The sequence below is a fragment of the Engraulis encrasicolus genome, chromosome 15 (assembly GCF_034702125.1).
Source record: "Engraulis encrasicolus isolate BLACKSEA-1 chromosome 15, IST_EnEncr_1.0, whole genome shotgun sequence".
Lineage (NCBI taxonomy): Eukaryota > Metazoa > Chordata > Actinopteri > Clupeiformes > Engraulidae > Engraulis > Engraulis encrasicolus.
In genome coordinates this window covers 4,723,370-4,749,732 of record NC_085871.1, presented here as the reverse complement: position 1 = coordinate 4,749,732, position 26,363 = coordinate 4,723,370, and the positions used below count along the sequence as shown (strand labels likewise).

Below are 26,363 nucleotides of genomic sequence, written 5' to 3'. Positions count from 1 at the left end.
TTCAGCAGTAAAACAATTCACGCTGCTTAAAATGCCAGCCAGGTATTATACTGGATGTTCTCAAAACCTTTCTCACATCTCTGAATACAATGAAAGCCTGCTTTCATTATACTGCATATGAAGAGAGCTTTTCCAAAACGCTATATATCAGTTTTCAAAATTAGTTAAAAATGAAGTGTTGTTCTCTGTTACAGGGTTCCCACACCTTTTTCATGACCAAATTCAAGCACTTTTCAAGCACCTTCAAGCACCAAATTTTCAGTTTTCCAGCACCTTGATGTACCTGAAATCGAGTTTAACTTGACAAATTTCAAGCTTTTTCAAGCACTTCACCAAACATTCAAGCACTTTCACAACCTTGAAAACACTTAATTGAAATTCAAGCATTTTCAAGGAATTCAAGCACCAGTGGGAGCCCTGTGTTAATATCTTTGAAAGCAGTGCTTTAACTTGTGACAGAAATATCAGTTAGCCAATATCCAACTTCCCTGATGTTTTAAAATTCGATTTTTAAAATATATTCATGAAAATTGAGTTTAAATGGCTTTCATGGTGCTTTGAGAAATATGTATTTATATCTAGCGACACACGCACAGAGACACACACACAAACAGAGACACACGCACAGAGACACACACGCACACACAGAGACACACAGCACGTGTCTTACTTGATGATCTTGCTCTCGAACTGCTTGGCGCTGCGCCACTTGCGGATGCACTTGAGGCAGTAGCAGTGGCTGCAGTTGGACAGGATGCCAAAGCGCCGCTCGCTGGGGTTGGACTTCTCAAACACCACTTCCATGCACACGCCGCACATCATGTCCTTGCTGCGCTGGATGGCGAACGACAGCTCCATGTCCTTCTCGTGCGCCTCGATGCAGGCCTGTGGAAGAGGGGAGAGGACAATGTAACAGGGTCATCTTCAAAAACGAACTTCATTCTCATTCTCAAAAGATCTCAACGGATCACTTTCGCTTGTCCTTGCTGTGCAGGGTGACAAACAAAACTTCCATGTCCTTCTGGTGTGCCTTGATGCAGGCCTATGGAGGAGAGGAAAAGGGAGGGGAGAGGCCAGTACAACAGGGTCATCTTCAAAAACTGACTTTCATCACATTTTCTTGTCCTTGCTGTGTTGCATGGCAAAAGGGAGTTCATCCTTTTCTTATGTGCCTCGATAGAGGCCTGTTGAGGACAATACAATATAACAGGGTCATCCTCAAAAAACAGACTTTAGTTGTGTTCTTGTCCGCCTCTAAGCAGGTCAGGAGAGAAGAAGAGAGGGGAGAGGAGAATGGAGAATATAACAGGGTCGCCTTCAGAAACAGACTTCTATCATATTGCCGTGTGTCTCGAAGCAGACCTATAGAGGAGAGCTTTTGTCATGCTCCTGGACACACCGGCTTACGTCCTTTTACCATTTATTTGAAAAACATTGGGAATGGGAGTTAGTAAGTAAAGTTAGTATGTTGCTTTTTTTCCCTTCTTTTTTAATAATCACAATATTATACAGATAAATGACCATCTGAGCATATGTGATACAAAGCCATATTCACACCACTAAAACATTCAGCCGCCCATCTGCAAAATACAAGTTCCACACACCTCACATTCAAATAACACTTGCTGTATGTGCTAGACTAGAGTTTGTAAAGCATGAGTGACACTTGTGAATTTGCATCTAATGAATTTGGGTACAAGTCATTTCATGCAGCATGCTAACCAAATTCCCAACAACGGTTGATACAAGTGAAGTGAACAACTCAAACTGCTTTATTTCAATCAGCTTCTCACATTAAAGAGGGCAAAAACAAGTTTCGATTAGAAAAGCAATAATAAGCCCATTTAACAGTCAAATGCTTCAAAAACAAAAGCCATTTCTGTTTGCCTTACAGCGGTCATTTATTATTTTTTTTATTTGAGTTACTAAAATTCATCTGCTTCATTAACCTCTGTGATTAACTTGATGTATGAAAAAACTAGGATTTGGCCAATTGAGCACAGTCGGCAAGAGCTTAAAAATGATCATCACTTCTGCCCTTTTCTTGGTACTTTGGTTCATTTTACCGCAGTAGGCACCAAAACCCATCCCGTGAGACTTGAAAGATATTCGCATAGTGTCATATCCCATCGTCAAACGACAAATGTCTGTGAAATAAGCCAAAACACATGAGACACTGACTTTGGTCCCCAACACGCAATAAAATGTTGTCTGATCTTGCCACTGGGACTTGTGTGGCTAGTTGTCAATCATGGCCGACTTGAAGCTCTTGGCTCTGACTGTGAAGACGGGGCCAAAATAGCACGCCGATTAGTTCCTGCCTGCCATTCCAAAAATACACTCACACACTCGCCCGCTTGCTCTATGCTCTGGCTCACAAATGAAGAGGATTTCTTTTTTTATGTAATGGAGGAGACAAGTAGGTGGGATGTTAAAATGCTCCCACTTGACAGAGGTCCAGGCTGAACTCCCTAGCCCTTCACCGGCCACAGTGAAAGCCATTAAGCTGACAGAGTTGCCAGCTGGCTTTGAAAGATGTCAGACACATTGCGTTCCAATCAAGGAGAGGCTTGTCAAACACAGTTCATCTTGCAGTCTCTTTTTCTCTCTCTCTCGATATTGCTTCTTTTTTCATTCTTGGGCAGCACTGTAAAATTGCCCTTCTTTGAACCAACTTAAATTTCAAACAAATGAGGGAGGGGCTGCATGGGCCTTTTTCAATCAGTTTAACTTCATGTGCACAACTAACATAAATAGATCCATGCAGAATGTTTATGCTAAAAGTACATAGGGCTTAGTAGAATTCATACAACAAAGCTCCTATTGCAAGGCGTTCCACCTTTCACTTTCCCATGGGGCTGGTCAAACAGTCACTCCAGTGAAAAACAAACAGCGGTATGGGGGTTAACACTAGGTGAATGTGTGCATAGGGTGTGGTACTACAAAACTTTCCATTTGATAGCGGTTTTAAGAACACAAGAGGTCTTGCAATACCAGTATGCAAGACTGTGGTTCTTGTTGTCTGGTCCAGGGGCCCATGGAATCATAACCCATCCCTGGCTGCATACAGCAACTATTGCTCTCCATCATTTATCTGTGTAATATTCTGCACATGCTTAAATACAGGTTTAAAAATACCAGGCCCTGTAATAATTTGAATAAAAAAAATACAGCATACTTGCACATATATGGTATTTAGTCTGTACGGTATATATTGCACTTCAACTCCTAGTAGTTCTGATTAGATGCTAAAATGCGTTTCTGTACAGTATACCACTGTAATGACAATAGTTGAATACAATTTAATCTTAAAATTCAGGTCCTTTATAAACCTATAGAGTATGTGCACATGAATGACATTTGTTTCAATGTGTATACATTTAATATTTATGCACATAGTATGCTACTTCACACACCTTAACTTCCTTCAGGATAAATAAAGTAACCGTCTACTCCAATATTGTTGCTGCTGCTACTACTAGAACTACTATGGGACATTTTTGGCACATTTCAATGATGTCACACACATCCTGTGCATCACAAGCATATATCACTGGCATATTATGGAGAGAGGCATAAACGCCAATTTTAAAAATATACAGTGCCCTCCACAATTATTGGCACCCCTCGTTGAGATGTGTTTTTTAGCTTCCAATTATTTTATTTTTTTTCTAAATAATATGGGACCTTAATGGAAAAAAAGAGAAAAATCCAACCTTCAAGACAAGTGCATTTATTCAGTGGGGAAAAAATCCCACATAAAGAAATAATTATTTGACATCAAATAATGTGTGTCACAATTATTAGCACCCCTGGTGTTAATATTTTGTACAACCCCCTTTTGCCAACAAAACAGCACCTAATCTTCTCCTATAATGTTTCACAAGATGGGAAAAGACAGAAAGAGGGATCTTCAGCCATTCCTCTTTGCAGAATCTCTCTAAATCATCCAGAGACCTGGGTCCTCTCCTCTGTACTCTCCTCTTCAGCTCACCCCACAGGTTCTCAATGGGGTTGAGGTCAGGGGACTGATATGGCCATGGGAGGAGCTTGATTTTGTGTCTGGTGAACCATTTCTGTGTAGATTTGGCCATATGTTTAGGGTCATTGTCTTGCTGAAAGACCCAGTGACGACCCAGCTTCAGCTTTCGGGCAGAGGGCAACAGATTTTGATTTAAAATGTCCTGGTATTTCAAAGCATTCATGATGCCATGCACCCTAACAAGGTTCCCAGGGCCTTTGGAAGCGAAACAGCCCCACAGCATCACTGACCCACCCCCATACTTCACAGTGGGTATGAGGTGCTTTTCAGCATGCGCATCTTTCGTGGTACGCCAGACCCACTTAGAGTGTTTGTTGCCAAAAAGCTCAATCTTGGTCTCATCTGACCAAAGCACACGGTCCCAGTTGAAGCCCCAATACCGCTTGGCCAACTCCAGACGCTTGCGTTTATGATTGTGAGTGAGGAAAGGTTTTCTCCGTGCATGCCTCCCAAACAGCTTGTTGGCGTGTAGACAGCGCCTGATGGTTGATTTGGAGACTTTGTGACCCCAGGATGCTACCATTTGGTGTAATTCTGTAACAGTGAGCTTTGGAGATCTTTTGATTTCTCTTACCATCCTCCTCACTGTGCGTGGTGGCAAAATAAACTTGGGTCCTCGTCCAGGCTTGTTTACCACTGTTCCAGTTGTTTTGAACTTCTTAATTATTCCTCTCACAGTGGATATGGGCAGCTGCAGTTGAGTGGCAATCTTCTTGTAGCCTCTACCTGACCTGTGAAGGTCGACGCACATCTGCCTCACTTGTATGCTGTGTTCCTTTGTCTTTCCCATGTTTAAGAGTGGATAAGAGAAATGGTCTCTGTGTCACGTCATATTTATACCCCAGGGAAACAGGAAGTGATGAATTACTAATTAAATGCTCCTACATACTCTGGTAAACTTTGTAAACTACTGTAGAAATGACAGAAATGCTTCAATTATATTTATTTCCTGGGAATTGTTAAGGGTGCCAATAATTGTGGAACAGGTGATTTAATGAAAAATAATTATTTTTTAGTCAGGGATTTTTTTATTTTCTTACAATTCATTTGAGTTGAAGGCTACATTTTCCTACAATTTTCAGTGTGACAGTATTCTTCTGCAATAAACACTGAATTTATTTTAAGGCTTTTAACACATCTCAACCAGGGGTGCCAATAATTATGGAGGGCACTGTATATTTTTCATGAGAGCCATACCATTTTAAAAACACTGAATAGAATGAAAAGCATGTATTTCAATTAAGCCCAACAATTTTAGAGTGTACTGTCAAGTTATTACCTTTATTGATAACAAGTAGGCCTAAGTATAGGATTGTCAACTGTCAACTTCATCATGGTGAAGGTCTAGGAGTCCTCTCCCTGAAAATTTCGTATTTCTTAGATGTAATTTCCTGCATTTTAACACATTTTAACGTCCTGTGTCCCGTTTCAGCTCAATATGGAACCCATACTTTATTTATAAATATGATTCCGTATTTCAAGGGACGGTTGACATCTCAGGTAGGCCAAAGAGCCAGATACAGATCCCAAAAGAGCCACAGGTTCCTGACCCCTGATATAGAACAATATCCTGTCCTAACTGAGCCCTGTAGTTACCAACCAAGCATCACAGCATCCAAATCCAGATTTAAGAACAGCACATACACACTGACTCCACTCTCTTCCACTCTCTGTGCACTTTACCCTAAATGCACTTTATTATCTCAGCATAATTTGTACTGCAGTGAAATGTCAGCTGGGACCTTCTCTGTTTACTGTTTGTGTCTACCCATAGTTATATTTATTGAATGTGCTTTGCAGCGGTGTGTCTTTTCCATTGTTTGCATTTGTTCTGTTTTGTTGTTTTGATGTTGGGGGATATGCTACAAAAAATTCCTATCAACTTTGTTGACATGGCAAATAAACTCGAACTTGAACCTTTTCAGCAAACCGAAAATACTTTTTTGTTTTTGTTTACCTTTTTGTACAAAAAACGGTGTATAATAAAATTCATTCACAGTGTAGATCATCACAAAATGTATGAACAATAACACACACACACACGCTTGCGCATGCACGCATAAAAACCCTAAGGCGATACATGGACCAGAAGTAAACTTCCTCTTGACATAAAAAAATAATTGAGAGGTGACAAGAGCCATTTTGACTAAATGGCACATACAAATCAGCAGGCAAATATTAAAATGAACATGGTCGGAGCACTTTTAAGTCAATAACAACAGCTTTTTCAAAACCTGTTTCACCTGCAGCAGTGTTGTTCAACAATGAGGCCTTTCTACTGCAGGGGGCCTCTGCTCTGGCCACAGGGGGGCCTTGTTAGCAGGTGCGGCCACTAAGGTGGGCCGCACCTGTTAGCGGCAGTGGAGTCAAAAAACGGTAGGAAAACATTAATGAGAGCCTCATGGCTACCTGCCCCCTAGATGATACCTCCAGTATAGAATGCGTCTTAATATGCGACCTTGCCTCCTCCACTTGCCTCCTCCACTCGCTTCTCGTCATGATGACATCACTGACAACAGCATTATATTTCAATATCTTGCAAAAGCTCAATTGTAGAGTCTCTCATTTGCAATTGGGATGGTGAATGAAAAACAGTCCCTCAAAAGTTGTTGTGGCTAGGCTGACAGCTGGGAAACTTTATCGTTTTCTCCACGGAGGAGGGGCCAGGAGGCCGGACGAGGAGACAAGCGCAAGTGGAGGAGGCAAGGTCGCATATTAAGATGCACTCATAGTGTGAAGTGCTACGGTCATTCTAAAACAAGTATGTTCATTTGGTGGCATGTGATTGCATGTGTAGATTTAGGCACACAGCAAGCATATCTCCGGCCTACCGTCCGTCAACTGCCCTCCTGCTGACGTAGATGGAGCGAGCATCGCGAGCACCGCAAACACCTTCCACTCTTTCCAAGTTATGGACCGATTGTGACTTTTCAAATCATCATTAGGGCTGGATGACGAGAGGTCATATGATCTGGCCCTATGCTGTCAATTACAGATGACAACACTACTGTAGATGTGGTAGTGAACAGTACGCTCACTCCCTTCTCCTCCCCCATAGAATATCACAGCCCTACTCCCAGCCTCCCCTGCTCACCTTGATGTGCATAGAGATCTGTGCATTGTTGAGGGGTGCAGCGCTCCATCCCCTTCCTACACCCCCCTCTCTTGCCTCTCCACCCCCCCACCAGGGCCAAACCGCCCCGTCTCCCCTCCCCTGCTCACCTTGATGTGCATGGAGCTCTGGGCGTTGTCGGTGGGGTGCAGCACCTGCAGGCCACACATGTCGCACACGTCCCCGTGCAGGTATGCACAGTTGAGGCCGTAGCGGCACTCGCCCATGGCGGCGTACGGGCACAGGGTCTTCTTCAGGGACGAGTCCGCACGCTCCTTCTCAAACTCCTCCTCGATCAGCACCGGGGGCGCCACCGACGACGAGCCCTCCAAAACAGCTGGCTCTGCTGCACACACACAGACGCACACACACACACAAGAGCAGAGAATTTTAGTCATATTTAACATTTAGATTATTATTTTTAGGGATGCACCAGTATCTGTATCGGCGCTTGCTCATCATACTCATACCAGGCACCGCTACCAGAGACGGTCCATTATGAATAAGAATTAAGAATCTTTGCCAATACTGCTACTACACGAAACAATGCAACATCTCATCACATTCCACTGACTTGAAAGCAGCACGGGAGAAAAGCACCGCCTACATTAACACTGAAATCCAAATAGAAATGGACAATAAAACAAATATTACAGGTGGAAAAGGCTGTTCATATATTTCGATCGTATATGTATGCTGGGTGTAAAGGTATCTGTAATCGGTATCTGCAAGTTCAGGCATTAATATAATATAATATATAATAATATATAATATAATAACAATACATTAATATACCAGTTTTCAAAAAAGTGGTATCGTGCATCCCAAATATTTACGCTCAATACTGAGCCCTCCAAAACAGCTGGCCCTGTAAAAACACACACAGAGGAAATGAACACATTTAGGTTCACATTTCCATATTTACACTCATATTCTTCATTGAGTCCTTCAAAAACAACTGAATCTGTAGAGGAGGAAATTGGACAAAATATTGTACGTTCGGATTAATATTGAGCCCTTGAAAACAGCAGGCTCTGCTGCAGATATAGCGGGGACAGGACATATTAAAATTCATATTTACATTATTTAGATTCAGAGCCTAATACAGAGCCCTCATATGCCAACAATCAGAAAGCTCTTCTGCATAGTGTCAGGGAAAAAAGACAATCGCAGACAAGATAAGCACAATTCGACAATACAGAAAATGTGTTCCAGTGTTTGCAAATTCTTAGAATATATGTTATGCCTATATGCATACCAAGTGAGTCAGCTAGAACAAAAACAATGTTCTATATTAAAAATATATTTTTTTTCCCTTCTCGAATCAACATGGACCACATTCATGTCTTGTACACACTCAGCTGACGGAAGCATTTAATCCCTGCAAGCACGCAGCCATTCAGTAGATTTGTAAATTATATGTAAAATAGAAAACCCAACCCCTGTAACTAAAAGATTATGGCAAGCAATCAAAGAGAGTTTTTACTATAGAAACCTTAATGTGAACAAGGAAGAAGGAAAAAGGATGATATTCTTTTTTTTTACAAGTAATTGCAGTGTCGAGTCGAGGATTGAGTAGAGTCGTTCATCAAATGTAATTTTTGAGAAATATATCACCTGTACATTTTTTCCATCTATAATTAAAAATCATCCATGGTGACCACAAAAATATTTATCATTTTATTTCATTATTACTATTTTTGCCATATTGTTGTGACTCTAACTGTTAAGCACATTAAGCTGCATGTCCTGATGATTTAATTGTGCTATACAAATACTGTTATTATGGATATTTTTCGTATGGCCACGCAGATCCTTTTAATGTCCTAGTACGATTGCAAAAAGCAGCCCATCTCAAAAACACACACACTACACCTACAGGTACACCACAGATCCATCAGAGGGAGCTGTGTTTTAACCCATTGATGCTGGATGTTGCGTTGCGCAACATTGACCCTGGCGCCTGGAGCTGCATGACACAACATTCAGGCTCATGAGATTTCAGATTTTTTATATGAAAAATGTTGTCGTTAAAGCTGAATGAACATGTTCTAATCGAGGAGGAGGGTCTCAGCACCTGAAACGCATAACAAGACCATAATTGTATTTAAAAACTGAGATATTTAGGTTTAGGCTGACAGTACCTTTTTCCAAAAATGGCTTGGGCATTTAAGGTAAGCGTACCCATTAAGCCCACCAAAATCTAAATTTCTTTATTTTTCAATCATCTTCACATAATTTTTTTGTGAAATATTTTGTTAAATAGTAAGATTTACCTCTCTTCTCAATGTTTGTCACTGAGTTGATGGATATTTCAAAGTACAATATGAAGATTTTTTACGAGAAAAGTGAAAAGTCTGAATGGGCTTAAATGGTACCATTGGTACCATTTAAGCCCACTTGTGTTCCAAATAAGCTCATATAGTTATTTCTCTATCAAAATACCTGGTGAGGTGTGTGAATTGAGTTTAAACAGTGGAGCCTACATGGCATAAATGGTTTCAGACCAAAAATGTAAGATTTGCTAAAAAAAATAGTGCATAAAACCTAATTAAATATTACGGCATCTTTTACTTCATATACTTCATAAAATTCTTCATCCAAACAGAGAAATGTATTTTTTCTTATTGATTATTGTTATTTCATTACATTACGCCTTTTGAAGCAACAACTTTGGATTGTACAGCACTTTTTATGTCCCTCAAAGGCATTTTTCATAAGCATGCATGCAAACTTGCATGCATTTCAATGGGGTGTACCATTTCAGCCCACCTTGTACCCATTAAGCCCGCCTATACAAAAAGCTATTTTATGGAAATAATCAACTCCACAAAACATTTCATGATGCATTTCTTTAAAGACCAATGCCAAACAAACTGGAATATGCTTAGAATTCATACCTAACCACCTTAAGTCTTACGGTAGAGTAAGATAAAGATGGTGTGTGGTTGTATCAAGAAAATATCGGCGTGTGCTCGCTCATAAAACACATCTTTCCATTTGAAGGGAAATGCTATAATTTAGTAAAACACTGCATGTATATATATAAAAATCATTACATTTACCTCTTAGTTCACTAAATATGAAAGTATTTTCAAAACATTTGACTTAAACTAGCTGATATTCTATGATTTCTGACATGTCCCAAAACAGCAAAGTTTTGAGGCAACTTCTTGTCAGTAGTCCTGAGACTGGATTCACTTGGACGGGGATAACTCGACGATAAAAAATGTGATTTGTTTGCGATAAAAAACATTTTGTCAGTTACTAAACCCTTTAATTGGATAGGGTGATGAACAACAAAATTCACCTTTTCCCTTTCTTTAAATTGACCTCAAAGTTGAAAGTGGGCTTAAATGGTACATGGGCTTAATGGGTACGCTTACCNTACCATCACCAGTGCACTGTGATGAAGGACGTTTAGTCCGAAATGTCGTGCCATTAAATATTTGGGAGCATTTAACAGTGTTGCGGACCTTTATTTTCTTTTCAGTTATGTTACGTTTGGTCCAGCACCTGTGCCACTGATGTGCGCGCATTCTTTGACTTTCTGGATTGGGCAGCTGACTATCTGACTAGATCTGTGTTTTTAAAACGGGGGCACCACAAGGGACATTATGGAGCAGTTGGGGGGAGTTAAGAAGTTTAAGATAAAATAACCCTTTATTGTCTCTTCAAGAGAGAAATTTTGCTTGGACATGAGAGTGTGATGTACACCAAAACAGCACAGCAGACAGACAAATGACACACATGTATACTAAACAAGAAATGATGCAACATATACAGACAGCTGCTTTTAGTTTAGTTCCTCATCCTGGCCCTGACAACAATCAAATATTTGTCCAAAATAATAATGCAAACCAGACATATTGCACCCACCCCTATCAGAGGGGAAATAAATATATAAATAAATAAATATTACACATAACAATAAAAAGACAAACAAAAAGACCCACCACGCACGCACAATTTAATAATTCAATTGACCAGGGGACCAATGATGTCTGTACATTCCTTAGTAGTATGTGTGTGTGTGTTTTTTTTTTTTTTTTTTTTAAATAAGCAACCCTCTCTGCACACATTTGGGTATATGTTTATGTAAGGACCAGGGTGTGCATGTCTGCCATATTTGTGTGCAATAATTAAGTGTTTATGACTACGAGTGTGTGTGTGTACACATGTAAGGCGACTATGTGTGCTTGTGTTGATGGCACCAGTCCAACATTTGTGGGAAAAGTGCTTTGGGTTAATGCATCCCCTCCTGCTGAGGTCAGATAGGGGGCACTGGAGGACCCATTCACTCAGACAGACACCGACACGCCACTCAGTGAAGGCATCCTGCAAGCACAGCCCTCCCTCACACTGTCCCCAAATGACACACACACGGCATCCTGCAATGACACACAAATACACACACACACACAATGAAGGCAAACTTCCAACCAAAGCCCACCCTCACAGAGTCCCCAAATGACTGACTGGCACGCACGCACGCACGCACGCACGCACGCACGCACGCACGCACGCACGCACGCACGCACGCACGCACGCACGCACGGCCTCCTGCTAGCATAGCCCTTCACATAGTCCCGAAATGCCCCAGACACACACACAACCAATACATGTGTTAATGTGTGTGTGTGTGTGTGTCTGGAGCAATTGGAAAGCACAGAATCCCTCTCAAAACTCAAGGCCCAGCACTCCTAAAAAACACACACGCACGCACACACGCACGCACGCACGCACGCGCATGCACACGCACGCACACACACACGCTTCATGAGTTTCCTAGACAGAGCAGCCAGCCCCACCAACCCCCCTCTCCCTCACACAAACACACACACACGACAAGTCTCCAGACACACCAATCCTCCTTTTGTTTAGCCAACACATTAGGCATGTGTGCAGTTAAAAGGCCGCATGGTCTAGACAGAGAGACAGCAGCCCTCTACCCACCCCTCCACCTCACACATACATTACACGCACATTTCATCAAGCAATGTTAATGCAAAAACCCTTGACAGACTGGGAAGAGATGGCTGCATGTACAGAGAAATGGGGTGATTTACAAAACCATGTCCTTAAGTAAACTTTCAATCTTCGCTCGAAGTCAGGGAGGCATTTACCTACTTATCTTAAAAAAAAAAAAAAAATTTAAAACATGCTGTTCCAAAGATACCAAAAGTTATCATGGTGTACAGTTAATCAAAAAGACTGACCTTGTAAATTATGTACACATTGTTTCACATCACTTCGTACTGAATTAGTTACTGCAGGCCCTGCACGCTAAAAGAAATCGGAATGGAACACACTGCACACGCAAACACTAGATTTGCCTGCGTGAGACGTGAATAAGGTAAAGACTTGTCAAGTGCCATATCCAGACTGTGGAGAAGCGGAGGAGAAATATTCACACTCTGCAAAAGCTCCCTTATCGTGATTTAATGGGGAAAAGTGGCACAAAGTTTCGACCAGCAAGGTCTTTGTCAGGTGTCAGGTGTCGGCTGACACCTGACGAAGACCTTGCTGGTCGAAATGTTGTGCCACTTTTTCCCATTAAATCACGACAAGTGAGCTTTTGCAGTGTGCGAATATTTTTTCTCCTTTATGCATTTTTTGATATTCTGCACCTGCAGCAATTTGTTTATTTGGGATGTGCGCACACCTTACACTTTTTGACCATATCCAGACTGTGCCAAGAATATCTCTGAAATGCTTGTTGATGTGCAGTGCAATGCTGTGTGACATTTTGAACTTCTCATTCGCACCATTTGCATCGACACGTTTGTCATTTGCAGAGATGTGTGGATGGAGGAGTCCACAGTGGAGCTAGTTCAAATGCAAAAGTAGCCAACATGGCGTGACAACAACACCAAATTGACCAGATTCCGAGTCAACAGAGTGTCCAAGATGGCGCTGCATCAGTCATGGCGCGAGAAGTTGGGATATGCAGCCACACTCTCTCCATTCATGTGAAACGCTGACAAAATAGGCGGAGAGCAAGCGAAACGAAACATTTTAAGTCTTTAAGACAAATCAAGTAGAAGTCAGGCAACCGCATCAAAGACCTTATCTCACTAAACCTTTATCCATGGCTGAAGTGCCCTTGAACAAGGCACCAAAGCCCACATAACTCCAGGGACTGTAACATACCCTGTACTTAAAAATAATTGTAAGTCACTTTGGATGAAAGCTCCTGCTAAGTGTAAGTGAATGAAACATTGGGTCAAGTACTGTATACGGGCCCTCGTTCATCTGTGCCGTTATGGGGGAAAACAACGAAAACTCGATTTCAATTTCTGTTACTGGCCATTTCATTTCTCTCCCTCTCGCTCTCTCTAAACAGTGGCGCGGCGGTCTGCCGCTCGTCTGACTTGCTGGCTGGCGCAGCGTTAAAAATAGATATGCGGGTCTCAGACGGCGAGCTCAGGAGCAGAGGAGTGTGCGGTATAAGCTGGAGGCACTGTAGTGTGCATTAGCCTGGTTACTGTGCCCCTGAACGGGCTGATGGCAAGTTACAGGCATTTTTTATTGGTTACTGTCCCTGAAGCAATTGCTCAAGGGCACTTCAGCTATGGAGAGAGGAAGGGATTGACAAGGGTGGGGATTGAACCCGCAACCTTTTGGAAAATTTGCAATGTTTTCACAAACTCTACAGAAAATGAAATAAGTAGTTTGATAAAACAATAATAAATTAATCTTCAATCGGCGGGTGCCTTCACTGAACTACACAAACTGAAGTTTGAGAAAAAGATTAAGAAGATATCATAGGAACACAAAGGCATGGCGGAGAAAGATTTGTGTGACAGCTGTCTGTGAGATATAAAGGGTCTCACACAAGAGTAACAGGACTATAAAGCTTAACTGTACAAACACACCAAAAGTGAGAAGAGCGACAACGGCCCCGGAAGTAATTGAAAGAAGCAAAAGCTATTTGAGCGACAACAGGCGATTTGAGAGAGTTTGTGGTTCAACTCCAGCAAACATTATGGTAATGAACTACGTCTGATGCGGTTTGGTGACAGTCGTAGCAGCCAATCAGAATGTTGGAATGCTTCCATTTAAACTTTGCCGCTTTTGTTGCTCGTGTCGTTCTCGCTCTGAATATAGTAGAGCGACGCTTTGTTGTTTTTATCTCTTTTGTTGAGTTCATGCAGCAAACTGAAGGTATGGAGGAGGCAGATGTGTGTATCTGCAATTTGCAAGCTTCCTCACTACTGGTGCTGCTAGGAAATACTGCACTGTGAAACAGGACTACGTTCCACTTAGTCAGTATACAGCATACCACCACGACATTAGCCCAGCCACATACTATTTATCCTTCATGATCAAATGCATGTAGATACAGTATGTAGGACATCACATGGAAGGGGCTGACAAAAGAGCAGTAAGGGAGAAACCCTGATTACAGAGTCAGATGATGACGATTGGCTGCCTGATGATTGTGCCCCTGAGGCGCCAGTCGGTCAGTCAATCTCTGGCCTCAGCAAACACGTGTGTGTACACACACAAACACGCACACACTCACTTACCTCTCCCACAGTAGGGCTGGCCGGGCACAAACTCTGCGGCATTGACCCAGTCCTCGGCACCAGAGCTGGACCCAGACCCAGACGCGTCCGTCTGGTCCTGAGTGTGAGTGGTGGAGGTGGTAGCAGTGGTGGTGGTGGTGGTGGTGGCAGTGGCAGTGGCAGCCACACTACCAGAACCAGAGCTGGAGCTAGAACCAGAACCACCAGGTCCGCTGGACAGGGTCTCTGCAGGGTCGCTGGAGCCCGCTTCGGGGAGTGCAGTGGGGGGCAGCAGCAGGGACGACTTGGGGCCCGGCAGGTCGTCTTGCTTGGTTGGTTTGGTGTGTTCATACCTGAGTGAGAGAGTGAGAGAGGTTTACTATGCTTTGCCACCTGTACGCTAAAGTGAATTTGTCTGCCTCCCACCAGCGATCATTTCTGAAAGTCACGATCAAACTAATTAGGGATTGGGTAAAATCACATGCACATTAAATCATATTTAGTCGATGCTTTTTATCAGAAGTGATTAGAGGGAATTGGTTACAGTCCCTTGAGCAATGTGGGGTTAGGTGCCTTGCTCTAGGGCACCTCAGCCATGGATGGAGGTGTAGGGAGGACTGGTAAGGGGGGGATACGAACCTGCAACCCCCTCAGCTTTAAACCACCTCCCTAACTACTAGGCCACAGCTGCCCCAATATTTCAAACTTCAGCAGAGTTCACCCCACAGACTACCCCGCTCCAATAATGTCAAACATGTAGTTCAGCACGCCCTTGCCGATACAGAGGCAGGTTTTGAGTCAGGCTTAAGTTGGGCTCAAGCTACACAGCTAAATCTGGTAGTAAACAGAGACAATACCCGACATTCTATTTCGAGTCATAAATATCAAGCAGTGTTTGATGATATCTAACATTTGCGGTCGGCGAGTTATTGTAACGCTCCATCGACTGTCGTAAAGAAGGGTTTCAGTGTAGAATCAAACGGTAGTCAGTAATCGTGTAGTTTGAGCCCACCTTTAACTAAAGAGGTAAAATTACAGCAATGGACCATCCATCAAGCCAATACCACTCCACAACACAGAACAAAAGGGGAAAATGCATGATGCCATGTACACATAAGGAAAAGGTTTTTTTTTCTCCTTCCCAAAGCGAAAGCAGAAAAAAACAGTTTGTGCATTATCGAATTATTGCTGCATTTAATAATAAATAAACATGTATGGTGTGGTACAGTACATCATGAATTATATATTGCTGTGAAGCCCATATAGCATACATATATTAATGGGAAGAAAAACTGCAATGTAGTGGGCCTGCTATGCACAGCATGTTTAAATCCTATTCTTTCAGTACATAGATCAGGGTTTTTAAAGTGGGCACCGGGGAGTGGACCCCTGGAGGCCACCAAGGAGTGCTAGAGGGTTTGCGGCAAGTTGGAAGAAAAATTGCACCAAAAAAAAAAAATCATTAACGTACACCAAAATAACAGAAATAGATGTCAGTACATTATTACTTTTACCGTTATTTTATGTATCCCAATGGGGCACTGGTACAGACATAGACTATGGTTATATATTTTTTTTAAATAAAAAATTGGGGCACGACCCATGTAAGGAGGGCCTTGGCTTGTCTAGTGGGGGGGGGGGGGGGGGGGGTGTACCCCTGACATAGATAGAAGAGACGACATAGACGAAGAGCACAGAAAGAGAGAGGCAAGTTGGACAGTTAGGGTGTCCATCCCCTTGTTTTTTTGATGATGACTGGACACTGCTCCCTCCCTCCACTACTTGGTATAAATCATGCAGCCATGTGTAATGGTATAGTTCTCTGGGTTACCTTACAAGCCAGACAAACTTTGGCCAAACTCTGGGGGCCTAATCCTCCGACTAGTCAGAATGCTGTCTACATGCAACAAACTGAATGGTGTGATACTTGAAACAAAAACCAAATAGCACGACTTAAACTGTTAACATGCCAAACATCATCTTATTTCATAATTCATAAAGAAGCCATTCTATTGAAGATGTCCTCTGCAATCAGTACTACAAAACACATATTACATCTAATCCAAAGACAAGCCTACAGTATCACACACAATGACGTCAATGTCACAGCCTTTGTTTTCCTAAATCCAACAAAAAAAAATGAAACGAAAAACGCGTTATCAAGGCGTCTGATTTACATCATGCCCTACTTCATGCTTGGCGCAGAGCAGTGGCTCCACTCCACATCCAAGATATTTGCCTTGGCAAGAGCAGTGGTGTGTGTGTGTGTGTGTGTGGGGGTATGTGTGTGTGTGTGTGTGTGTGTGCGTGTGCGTGTGTGTGTGTGTGTGGGGGTATGTGTGTGTGTGTGTGTGTGTGTGTGTATGTGCGCCCTGCTATATCCTGCCTTCCTCCACTCATGTGATAAGCCAGCACACACCAGTTAAAGGCAAAGTCCTTGACTTCTCACTGGCACCACCAACTCACGGCCCACAGAATCAACACAAAGGAGCTAACAACATTGAGCCCTGCCACAGCGTCTCTTCACAACACACTCCCACACCCACATACATGCGCTCAAGATAAGGCTTGTCCCCTGCTGCCCTCGCACCTGTTTCCCAAACACACAGGCAGCACATACGGATGGACACACACAGGGTGTGGACAGGAGTGAACTAGGGTACAATATAACAATACACTACATCACACTTGGCAGCCAATTTTATACAAAACAACTCACAATAAGGTACATAAATAAGGTACAGTCATCGAGATTCTGCACACACACACACACACACACACACACACACACACACACACACGCACACACACACACACACACACACACACACACACACACACACACTCGCTTTGGATAAAAGTCAGCGTAATGTAAGCAATGTAAAGCTGTGAGCCAATGGAGCTCTTCTTGGAGCTTGACAGACATCAGCTACGCTCTTGACCAATGAACTTGGATCTCCTTTGGATTTAGTGGATGCCTTTTCTGAATACATGGGCTGCACTGCACCCGAGCTCTCCTGCCAAACAAATGTTATTCTACTGAGCTTGGCTCTTTTACATCTTTCTTCATCAATCAAAGGCATAACAAAGTACTTGAAAGCCGGTGCTCCTGTGGTGCACTGAAGTACAAAACTGAAAACATTGCATGACGTCTTAGAACAAAAGGCTTCAATTGCATGTGTCCAACTTTGCAATCACTATGCATGCAGTCTACAAACTTTGTTTAATAACATCAGAGTGGTCATTTCAGCTTTCATGCAGTTCATATTTCGATAACTTAATATGAACAATCTGCCTCTGACAAGAGAGATAGGCTTACTGTAAACTTAGTGTATGCCGCCAAATCTGTGCTCCTGTCAAGTAAACCTTATTAGCTGGATGCAAGCATCATAGGGTTCATCAAGGTCAGAGCTCATAACATGGCATTGTGTGTTAGATATTGGGCATTGCACACACCCAAATCTTGTGCCTGCGCCTTTCAATTCTTCAAGTCCTCATAAGGTTCTGTTTCCAGGTGTGTAGGCTCATGTTGTTTAACCCTCAACTTCAGCTCCTTCTATGCAAGGATGAAAATGTTTTTGTTTGTACAGAAAAGCCTATGCTCTGGACGAAATTCTGTGTTGTACGAGGGTCTGGTTCCACAGGCTACCTGTCTGATGTATCACTGACTGACATAAGAGTATAAACCAGAACAAGTGATATGTTAAGATTCTAGAGTGCCATGTTGCTTGTTTAGGTTTTGAGAAAGAAAATGGCCACAGACGGTAAACTTATTTTGCACCTAGACTTAGAATGTGGCTTACCATTGCCTGCCCACAAACCATACGGCCTAATATGTTTGGAAGCAGAGCCCACTTGGACTACAGTGGCCATACTGTCGTAGTTAACTGTCCATACGCTGCTAAACCGATTTTACAGGAAAGCACCGCAAGACTGTTATGCAGGGCTGTACGTTAAGCTTTTTCACTAGGAGCACAGGTGCTCCTAAATGAAAAAAAATAGGAGCACGGATACAAATTTAGGAGCACAGATAAAAATTTAGGAGCACAGATACAAAATGTTGCGACACTTTTGTTATGGGGGCGGTATGTAAAATACTGTGCTTATTGCACCATTGCTTGTTTCTTCATCTTCATGCACAATAGCCTAGGCTATATGTCAGTGTTTTGTTTCCAACACTGGGGTATGGGGTCACCTGGAATTCCAATGGGCTCCCCTGAAATGTCTAGGTGTGAAATAAAAAAAATACCAATAAATATCACTAATTAACAATCCATAGCTATTGTTGTCTTATACCGTCAGAAATATCCACTGTTTTTTTTTTATAGCCAGCAAGTTTGCTCAGTCATGGTTTTGGTTGTGAAAAAAATGGGGTCCCCAAAAGTTCAGGATAAAATGGTCCCAGTGCAAAACGTGTTGGGAACCACTGCTATATGCCATAAATAGGGTGACTTCAGGTAATTTGAGCCATCAGCTAAAATGAGCCATTTAAGGTTTTGGGGTTCTAGCCCCTCTGGAAATGAGACCCAATGACTACAAAGTATGGGAATCTGTTGCCACAACAGTTCATTACATGTAACAGGGGATTTTATTGAGTTTTGATTGATATGGTGGGCGGGATACTTATTCCAATGAAGGCTGCACCAGAAAGTTGCATGGATTTAGCATGGCGCGCTAAAGTTAGCCAAATTATTTTAAGTATTATAACTTACATATACCAGTAGATATACACATAAAAACAAAGTATGTTTTCTGTGTGGATGGTATGCACTATATTAATGTTTGTTAGTGTGGCATATTATTACCCTTTTTGGAAAAAAGTATGTTAATGGTGTTTCAACTGTTAGCTCAGTGGGTTAACCGTTAAGGTAATTTGAGCCACCACGTTCAGCTAATTTGAGCCACCATTATAATCAATGGGAGTTTGCTGCTGTTTGCTGCTGTTTAGCGGTAGCTAGGTCATGTTTGTGTACTTTTGGAGGAAAAATTAAGGAAGATGACAGGTGAAAAGAAATGAATGCATATGAAAAGAGAGGAGACAGAAAAAGTGAAAAAATAGGATGAACACTGTCCAGAGACATGTGGCTGTACAGAATTGTGATTTAGTATGAAAAGGAATTATGAATTATTGACTTTTTCCCTTTTTTATTTAACCGGCTCAAATTACCAGATAAGGTGGCTCAAATTAGCTGAAGCGGCTCCTTCCAAAAAAGTTGCCACATCCAGGGTTTCAAGACTTGTGGGGCCTAAATAATTATGTTTTATAATATAATTCCAACACAAAATGATGAAATATAGTAGTTATTAATTATATATACACATTAAAAGTGCATAGATGGTATTTTGTTATTTTCCCAAGCGATTTACCAAAAAGTGGCTCAAATTACCTGAAGTCACCCTAACAGTTCCCATTACTATTACTATTATTAGGCCTACTATTATTATTGTTGTTGTTATTATTATTATTATAACTTCGTGATTAAAAGCATGTAAATCACATGCTTACTGAACCGATTGACTAAATCTTAAACATAGCCTACAACACGTTAATCCAACGGGCTTTAATAGCCTAGTTTTTGTTTCCTCAAACGCATGGGTTGGAACGGTGTGAAATGAAACTGGGAGCAGCAAAATTATCTCACTGTGTTGGCTGCTCTTTTTGATAGCCTACAGCACCGGTAGCTACTGGACCAACTAGACTTTGAATTTGCGCGCACTGCACACTACTTGTCAATGCTCCTCGAACTACATTTTGACTTGATTACTTTTATTGCGATTGCATTTTTTTGCTTAGTCATTGCGAAGACAGCGGTTTGGGAAACGCCAAAACAGCTCTAACAATGACGTCTTTTAAATCACATGAGCTAGCAAACCGAGTGGCTATTTCACTATCGGATTCAAGAGGTTTCCTGTTAGCAATGCAAACTCCCGCATTTGAAAGTTTTAAACAGCAGTCCATTTCGAAAAGCTGTAAGAAGTTTTGGCACAGAACATCCGACTGGGAGATGAGGCGTGCGCGCCTTGTAACTGTTGCCACCAGGGTTCTGTGCGAAGCGATTCTGTTTTTTTTCTGAGCTACGGGAGCAGAGATGGCTCAATCTTAGCCAACACGGAATTCAAGCAACATTGACCGTCTTTTTTGAAATGCGTTCCCAATGGAGTTTGATGGTGTCTATCAGACAGGCTGTGGAAAAAATGAGCAGCTCTCACAATCATGCACTCGAACTCAGGAGCAAAATGCGAATGAAAGGGTTGAAATGCATACTCGTACAGGTGCGCCCGTTTTATTTTTCTTTCTCGCACAGTCAAAAATTTAGGCTCAATATGCGACCAATTGGTCTTAATGTACAGCCCTGCTGTTATGTTGTATTATTTTTCACTGCACGAGTGGAGAAACACACACATCATAATGAACCAGAATCTTCAGGTAAATGCAAATTTGAATAGCAATTTTCCAAGATACAGTAAAAGCTATTAAAATACAAACTTTTCATAGAAAGATACATTTTAAAATCTGGTTTTGATGACAGAAAAAAATGTCTGCACACTTAAATCCCATTTTCCCCTTTTTAATGGCTAAGCGTTCAGTCTGTGGCCTTCCTCAGAAGGGGGAAAAGGGATGTGCAGATATGTGCAGACATTTTTCGTTCAAACTTTTCATTTGGCACCTTTTAATAGTGAGTGTGGTGTAATTTGTATACATGCAAAATCTGACTTTAAGAGAGCACAAGGGAAATTGCCATTTTAGGACTTGTGCATCCAAACTTAACCCCCCCCCCCCTCCAAAAAAAGGAAAACAAAAACCTGTGAATTCCGACACTTGAAACATGGCTATCGACTTATTCTACAAGTAGAAGCATGCTTCATGGCCATGCACATGAATGAGCTTTAGTGTACTGAATGTCGACAGTACTATATGCCACTTAGTATCTCTGTTAAACAACATGACTCCAATCTATAGGCAACCATTTGCAATCCACCGCTGCAGTATGGATGCATAGGATGACTAATCCCTTAGCATGGCAAGCAAACAACACACAAACACACAGTGCGAGTGTGCCGCGTGCTCGCTGCAGAAGCAGTAGAGATCCTTCCTTGCTCTACTTCCAGTACCACTGTTTTCTCCACAGCCTGGACTCGATGCCCACTGGAGCACTCAGCTGTGCCCTGTACACTGGCTTTGCCCAACTAGCCAGCATGTGTGTATGTGTGTGTGTGTGTGTGTGTGTGTATGTGTGTGTGTGTGTGTGTGTGTGTATATACCGTGCAATGCGTGTGTATTCTGAACTCTGTGCATTGCTCTGGTACATGTGAATTGAGTTTTGTGTGTATTCCACTGGGCATACTCTAAGCCGTGTGTTTCAGTTTGTGTGTTCCGTTCCACGTACACAGGTGTATTCATGTGCCGTGTGTGTATTATGTGTGTGTGTGTGTGTGTGTGTGTGTGTGTAGTGTCGAGTGTGTAAGGAACAGAGGAGCATATAAATAAATGACGGCGATGAAGGCGCACGGAAAGCTGCCACAGAATGGCGGCATGAACCGAGTGAACCCAGCTGAGAGGGGACCGGAGAGAAAAGGAGGGGAGGGCTACACACAGACAGACAGACAGAGAGAGAGAGAGAGAGAGAGAGAGAGAGAGAGAGAGAGAGAGAGAGAGAGAGAGAGAGAGAGAGAGAGAGAGAGAAAAATAAAGCAATAAAGAGTGAGCAAGACAGATAGTCCGAAATAAATAGAAAATAAAGAAGGCGAGAAATAAATGAAGTGTGTGAAGAAAAAGGGAAAAACCTAAGGAAAGGGATAGGAGGAAGGTAGTAGAGAAAGAGGGGAAGTCAGAGAGAGAGAGAGAGAGAGAGAGAGAGAGAGAGAGAGAGAGAGAGAGAGAGAGAGAGAGAGAGAGAGAGAGAGAGAGAGAGAGAGAGAGAGAGATTATGTAATTGCCATGTACAGAGCGCCGTCTGCCCCCCAGGTCTGCGGGAAGGGGAATAGGGAGCCAACATGCGAAAGAGAGAGAGAGCGAGCGAGAGAAAGAGGGAGAGAGCGAGAGAGAAGGCAGTGAGAGCAGGACACAATGGCAAGGGCTGCTGAAGCCATCCATAATAAACCAGCACCCCCACACACCCTCCCTCCCATTCTCCTCTCTCCTCTCTCCTCTCCTCCTCCTCATGGCAACCCATTCCCATTCAACAGGCTCCTCCCCCTCTGCATGGAAACAACAATAAGGACGGCCTCCATATGGGGAGCGGGCAGCCAATCAGCTGCAAGCAATCCACGGCTGTTTGGCCAACAAAAAGACCCATGTGCACCCCCATTATCAAAATATGCAATCCCCCAAAGACCAGAGCGGGCCTGGGAAGAGAGAGAGGGAGAGAGAAAGAGAGAGAGAGACACACACACAAAGAGACAGAGAGACAGACCATGGGCACATATGCTGTCAAGGGAACCGGTCCCCTCACTCACACAGACACACACACACACACACACACACACATTCTTGCACAGCGGGGCCGTGAGCAGCACCCGTAACTATGGGGATGGATGCTCCTGAACCCAGACACACTTGTGGGGGGGCAAACACACACACACACACACTGTCTGGTGCGTCTAGCCACAAGGCTAATTTCGATAATGCCCCCCCCAACATAAACTCACAGACACCCACAAAACACACCCAACCCTACCCCCGGGCTTCAGACTTTCTTGATGTGCTTTTCCTATATAATGTTATAATGTTATTAATGTTATGTCACCCCTGCAACACAGACCACTAGAAAACATCCCTTGGAGGACTGTCACTGGACTCAGTCTAGACCGTGTATGCCAAAGTACATAAACCACTCAACTGTCACCACCACTAACCATTCCCCTGTGTTTCAATATTGATGTCCTTATTCTGCCAAGTCCAATCAACGAAAAAAACATTTTGATTAAATAATGCTTGTAAATATATAAACAATATTGTGATTTAAGCTTTTTTGGACAAGTCCTACAATGACCACTCCATTGATTTCATCCTCCCCATTGAAAACACCCCCCTGTCTCGTCTTGTCTGATGCATGCATCTTATGGCATGTCTGATGATACCTCCTGGAGAGGACTGTTGATTTTGTTCACAGATGATAACGGGAGTAACCCTCTAATCCCTAGTGACTGTCGAGCTCTGCACATGTCTAGTCCCCCCCAACACACACACACACACACACACACACACACACACACACACACACACACACACACACACACACACACACACACACACACACACACACACACACACACACACACACACACACACACACACACACACACACACACACACAACAACCAGGTTGTATGTATGGAGAAGCAGAGGGCTTCAGGGAAAGGGGATGTGCTTATGTTGCACACATACATCAACACACAGACCAGATGGCTGTCCTCCTCACTCCATGCCTCATAATCCAAGCCGGCTAAAGCTAGCCTCCTATATAAGTAGTGGGCCTCCATCATAATAACAGCAGCACTGACAACAGCAGTGCAGCAGCAGCCAACAACAACAACAACAACAGCAGCAGCAAGAGAAAAAGAAAACCAAACAGAAGCAACCATGTTGGCAGACAACCATGATTAAAAATATTGAGAGAGGGGGGGGGGCACACACAACACCATTTGAGACATGACATGTCTTTTGCTCAACAAAGGCCCACAATCTCGCCCCCCTGACATTGTCATTCAAAGGGTTTCCTTAAGCAAACATGCACACACACTGGCAACCGTGCCGTGTGTGTGTGTGTGTGTGTGTGTGTGTGTGTGTGTGTGTGTGTGTGTGTGTGTGTGTGTGTGTGTGTGTGTCAACAACATGTTGACGCGACACGCTGCTCTTCTCAAATGACGCAAACATCAGAGGAGCATTCCACTGCAATTCTCAGAAGGCTTCCTTGCTGGCTTGCTTGCCTGCCTGCCTGCCTGCCTCTAATTTGTCCCAGTGTGATGATGCAAGCACCTGGGGTACAAACAAACACACTCCTTCATAATGCTGGATGGGTGCATGTTGGTTTGTGCCACCAAGGCAACTGAACAATGCAGATAGAAAAGGATAGCAGAGAGAGTGGGTTAAAAGCCTCATTGACACACAGATGGGAGATATGTGTAGAGATTACACATACATATAATGATGAAATTTAAAAAAATAATAATGGTTAAGTGTTGTTGCAGCACAGGACATTGCTTACCTGCATCGGTCCCCAAAAGCACAGTACCCTTTCTGAAAGAACTTGCAAATCATGGCTGGCTTGCTGCTGGTGAGGTCGTGCGAGTATCGACAGTTGTTCCCTTCTTTACAAAGACCATGCATGAAATACCTAAGGGTCAAAAAACAACAACAAGCAACCATGTGAAGACTTTTGCTCAGACTGCACTGGCAACAATGAAGCAACACGGTTGTCGTTTGGCATGATGAAAACGACTGGTGCGCCTCACACTTGTGGATAGCAGCACAACGGGTTTCCCAGGGACACTAAAGCAATATTCTTTACGACAGTTCATTGTCATGGTTTTCTTTTGTTGTGTACATTTCAATTAAAAGATACACGACGACGTTTGCGGTCGCTTGTAAATAGATGAAAATGGCTAATGTACAAGAGCTGACAGCCATTAAAACGCTGTTCACAAGCCAAACCAGATGATGTGACTGACAATTGTTAACACAACCCACGCAATCTCGTTCAACTAATGCAATAAAAAGAAAGGGTTTACAGTATTTTCGACAGGGTCAAACATACGTCTTAGCCGACGCACGTTAGAAACAAAGCAGTGAAGAAAACTGACATGTGAACATTGTTAGGTAAGGACACTCAAACCAACAACAGAAAACGTCCCTTCTCACTTAAACTACGCGGTGGTTGTTTCACAAACTGATGATTGATACTCAAATGTGCTGATTTGACAGCAAGTTTAATGTTCATTCAAGTTCAATGTTTATGGTGTCCATTGTTGTGCCACACTCGGTAATGCTACAACTGTGTTTACTTTGTAGCGCTGGGGGAATATGCCCAAGCGTTGCCCAAACGACCGACTGTGCTAGAGATAGCTAGCTAGGCTCTGCTGTTGAGGCTGGTAGCTGGATCAAAACAAATACCACATTTCGTACCAGCACAAAGACAGCGTTTGTCCAGTCTACCAAACGGCTACAACGACACCAGTAAGGAACGCCATCAATGTCTTCGTCGAATTTTCACATGAACAACAATGTATAAATTCTGTCTCACCTGCAGGTTACGTGTTTAGTCCAGCTTCCCGATATTGCTGGGGCTGCTGTCGATGCTGCCGCTGCCTCCGCCATTGCTGTTTATGTTGAAGGCAAGGCGAGCACCCGGATCTTCCGCGCTGTTTCGCTTGTTTCCGGAAAACCCGAGGCTTGGTCGGCCCCGACCTTCTCGTGAGGTAACCGCCAGAGGGCACGCGCGCCCAATTATTCTCTATCGTCAGAATGGCACCAATTGTATCTGATGAGATAATGAATTTGGCATAGTAACAGAAAGTGCACCTGTGACATCAAACTCTCAGCATTATGCAGCATTCACTGTGACACCTTTCAGGATTTTGGTAAGCGTTTGGTTCTTTCTCTTTTGGCAAGAAAAAAACATAGGGGCCTATTTTCAGAAAATCATCTTACAGTATTTGCCTACTGCTTGCACACAATTTGCTAAATTTGGCTCATAGA

The 26,363-nt window shown here is 42.9% G+C and overlaps 1 protein-coding gene across 3 annotated transcripts in view; it reads right to left on the bottom strand.

Annotated features, from left to right (window-relative positions):
- mkrn1 (makorin, ring finger protein, 1) overlaps window positions 1-26,098 on the bottom strand; it is a 33,556-nt gene extending 7,458 nt beyond the window's left edge. For all 3 annotated transcript variants that reach the window (XR_010037789.1, XM_063216848.1, XM_063216849.1), the window contains exons 1-5: window positions 25,909-26,098; window positions 24,874-25,002; window positions 14,687-15,018; window positions 7,265-7,500; window positions 671-885 (exon numbers count right to left, since the gene is read on the bottom strand). Coding sequence is in view for 2 of the 3 variants with exons in the window: in XM_063216848.1 (XP_063072918.1) it covers window positions 671-885; window positions 7,265-7,500; window positions 14,687-15,018; window positions 24,874-25,002; window positions 25,909-25,982 (986 nt within the window). In the remaining variant the exon portion in view is untranslated. The remainder of the gene's footprint in view (window positions 1-670; window positions 886-7,264; window positions 7,501-14,686; window positions 15,019-24,873; window positions 25,003-25,908) is intronic.
- Window positions 26,099-26,363: the final 265 nt, after the last annotated feature.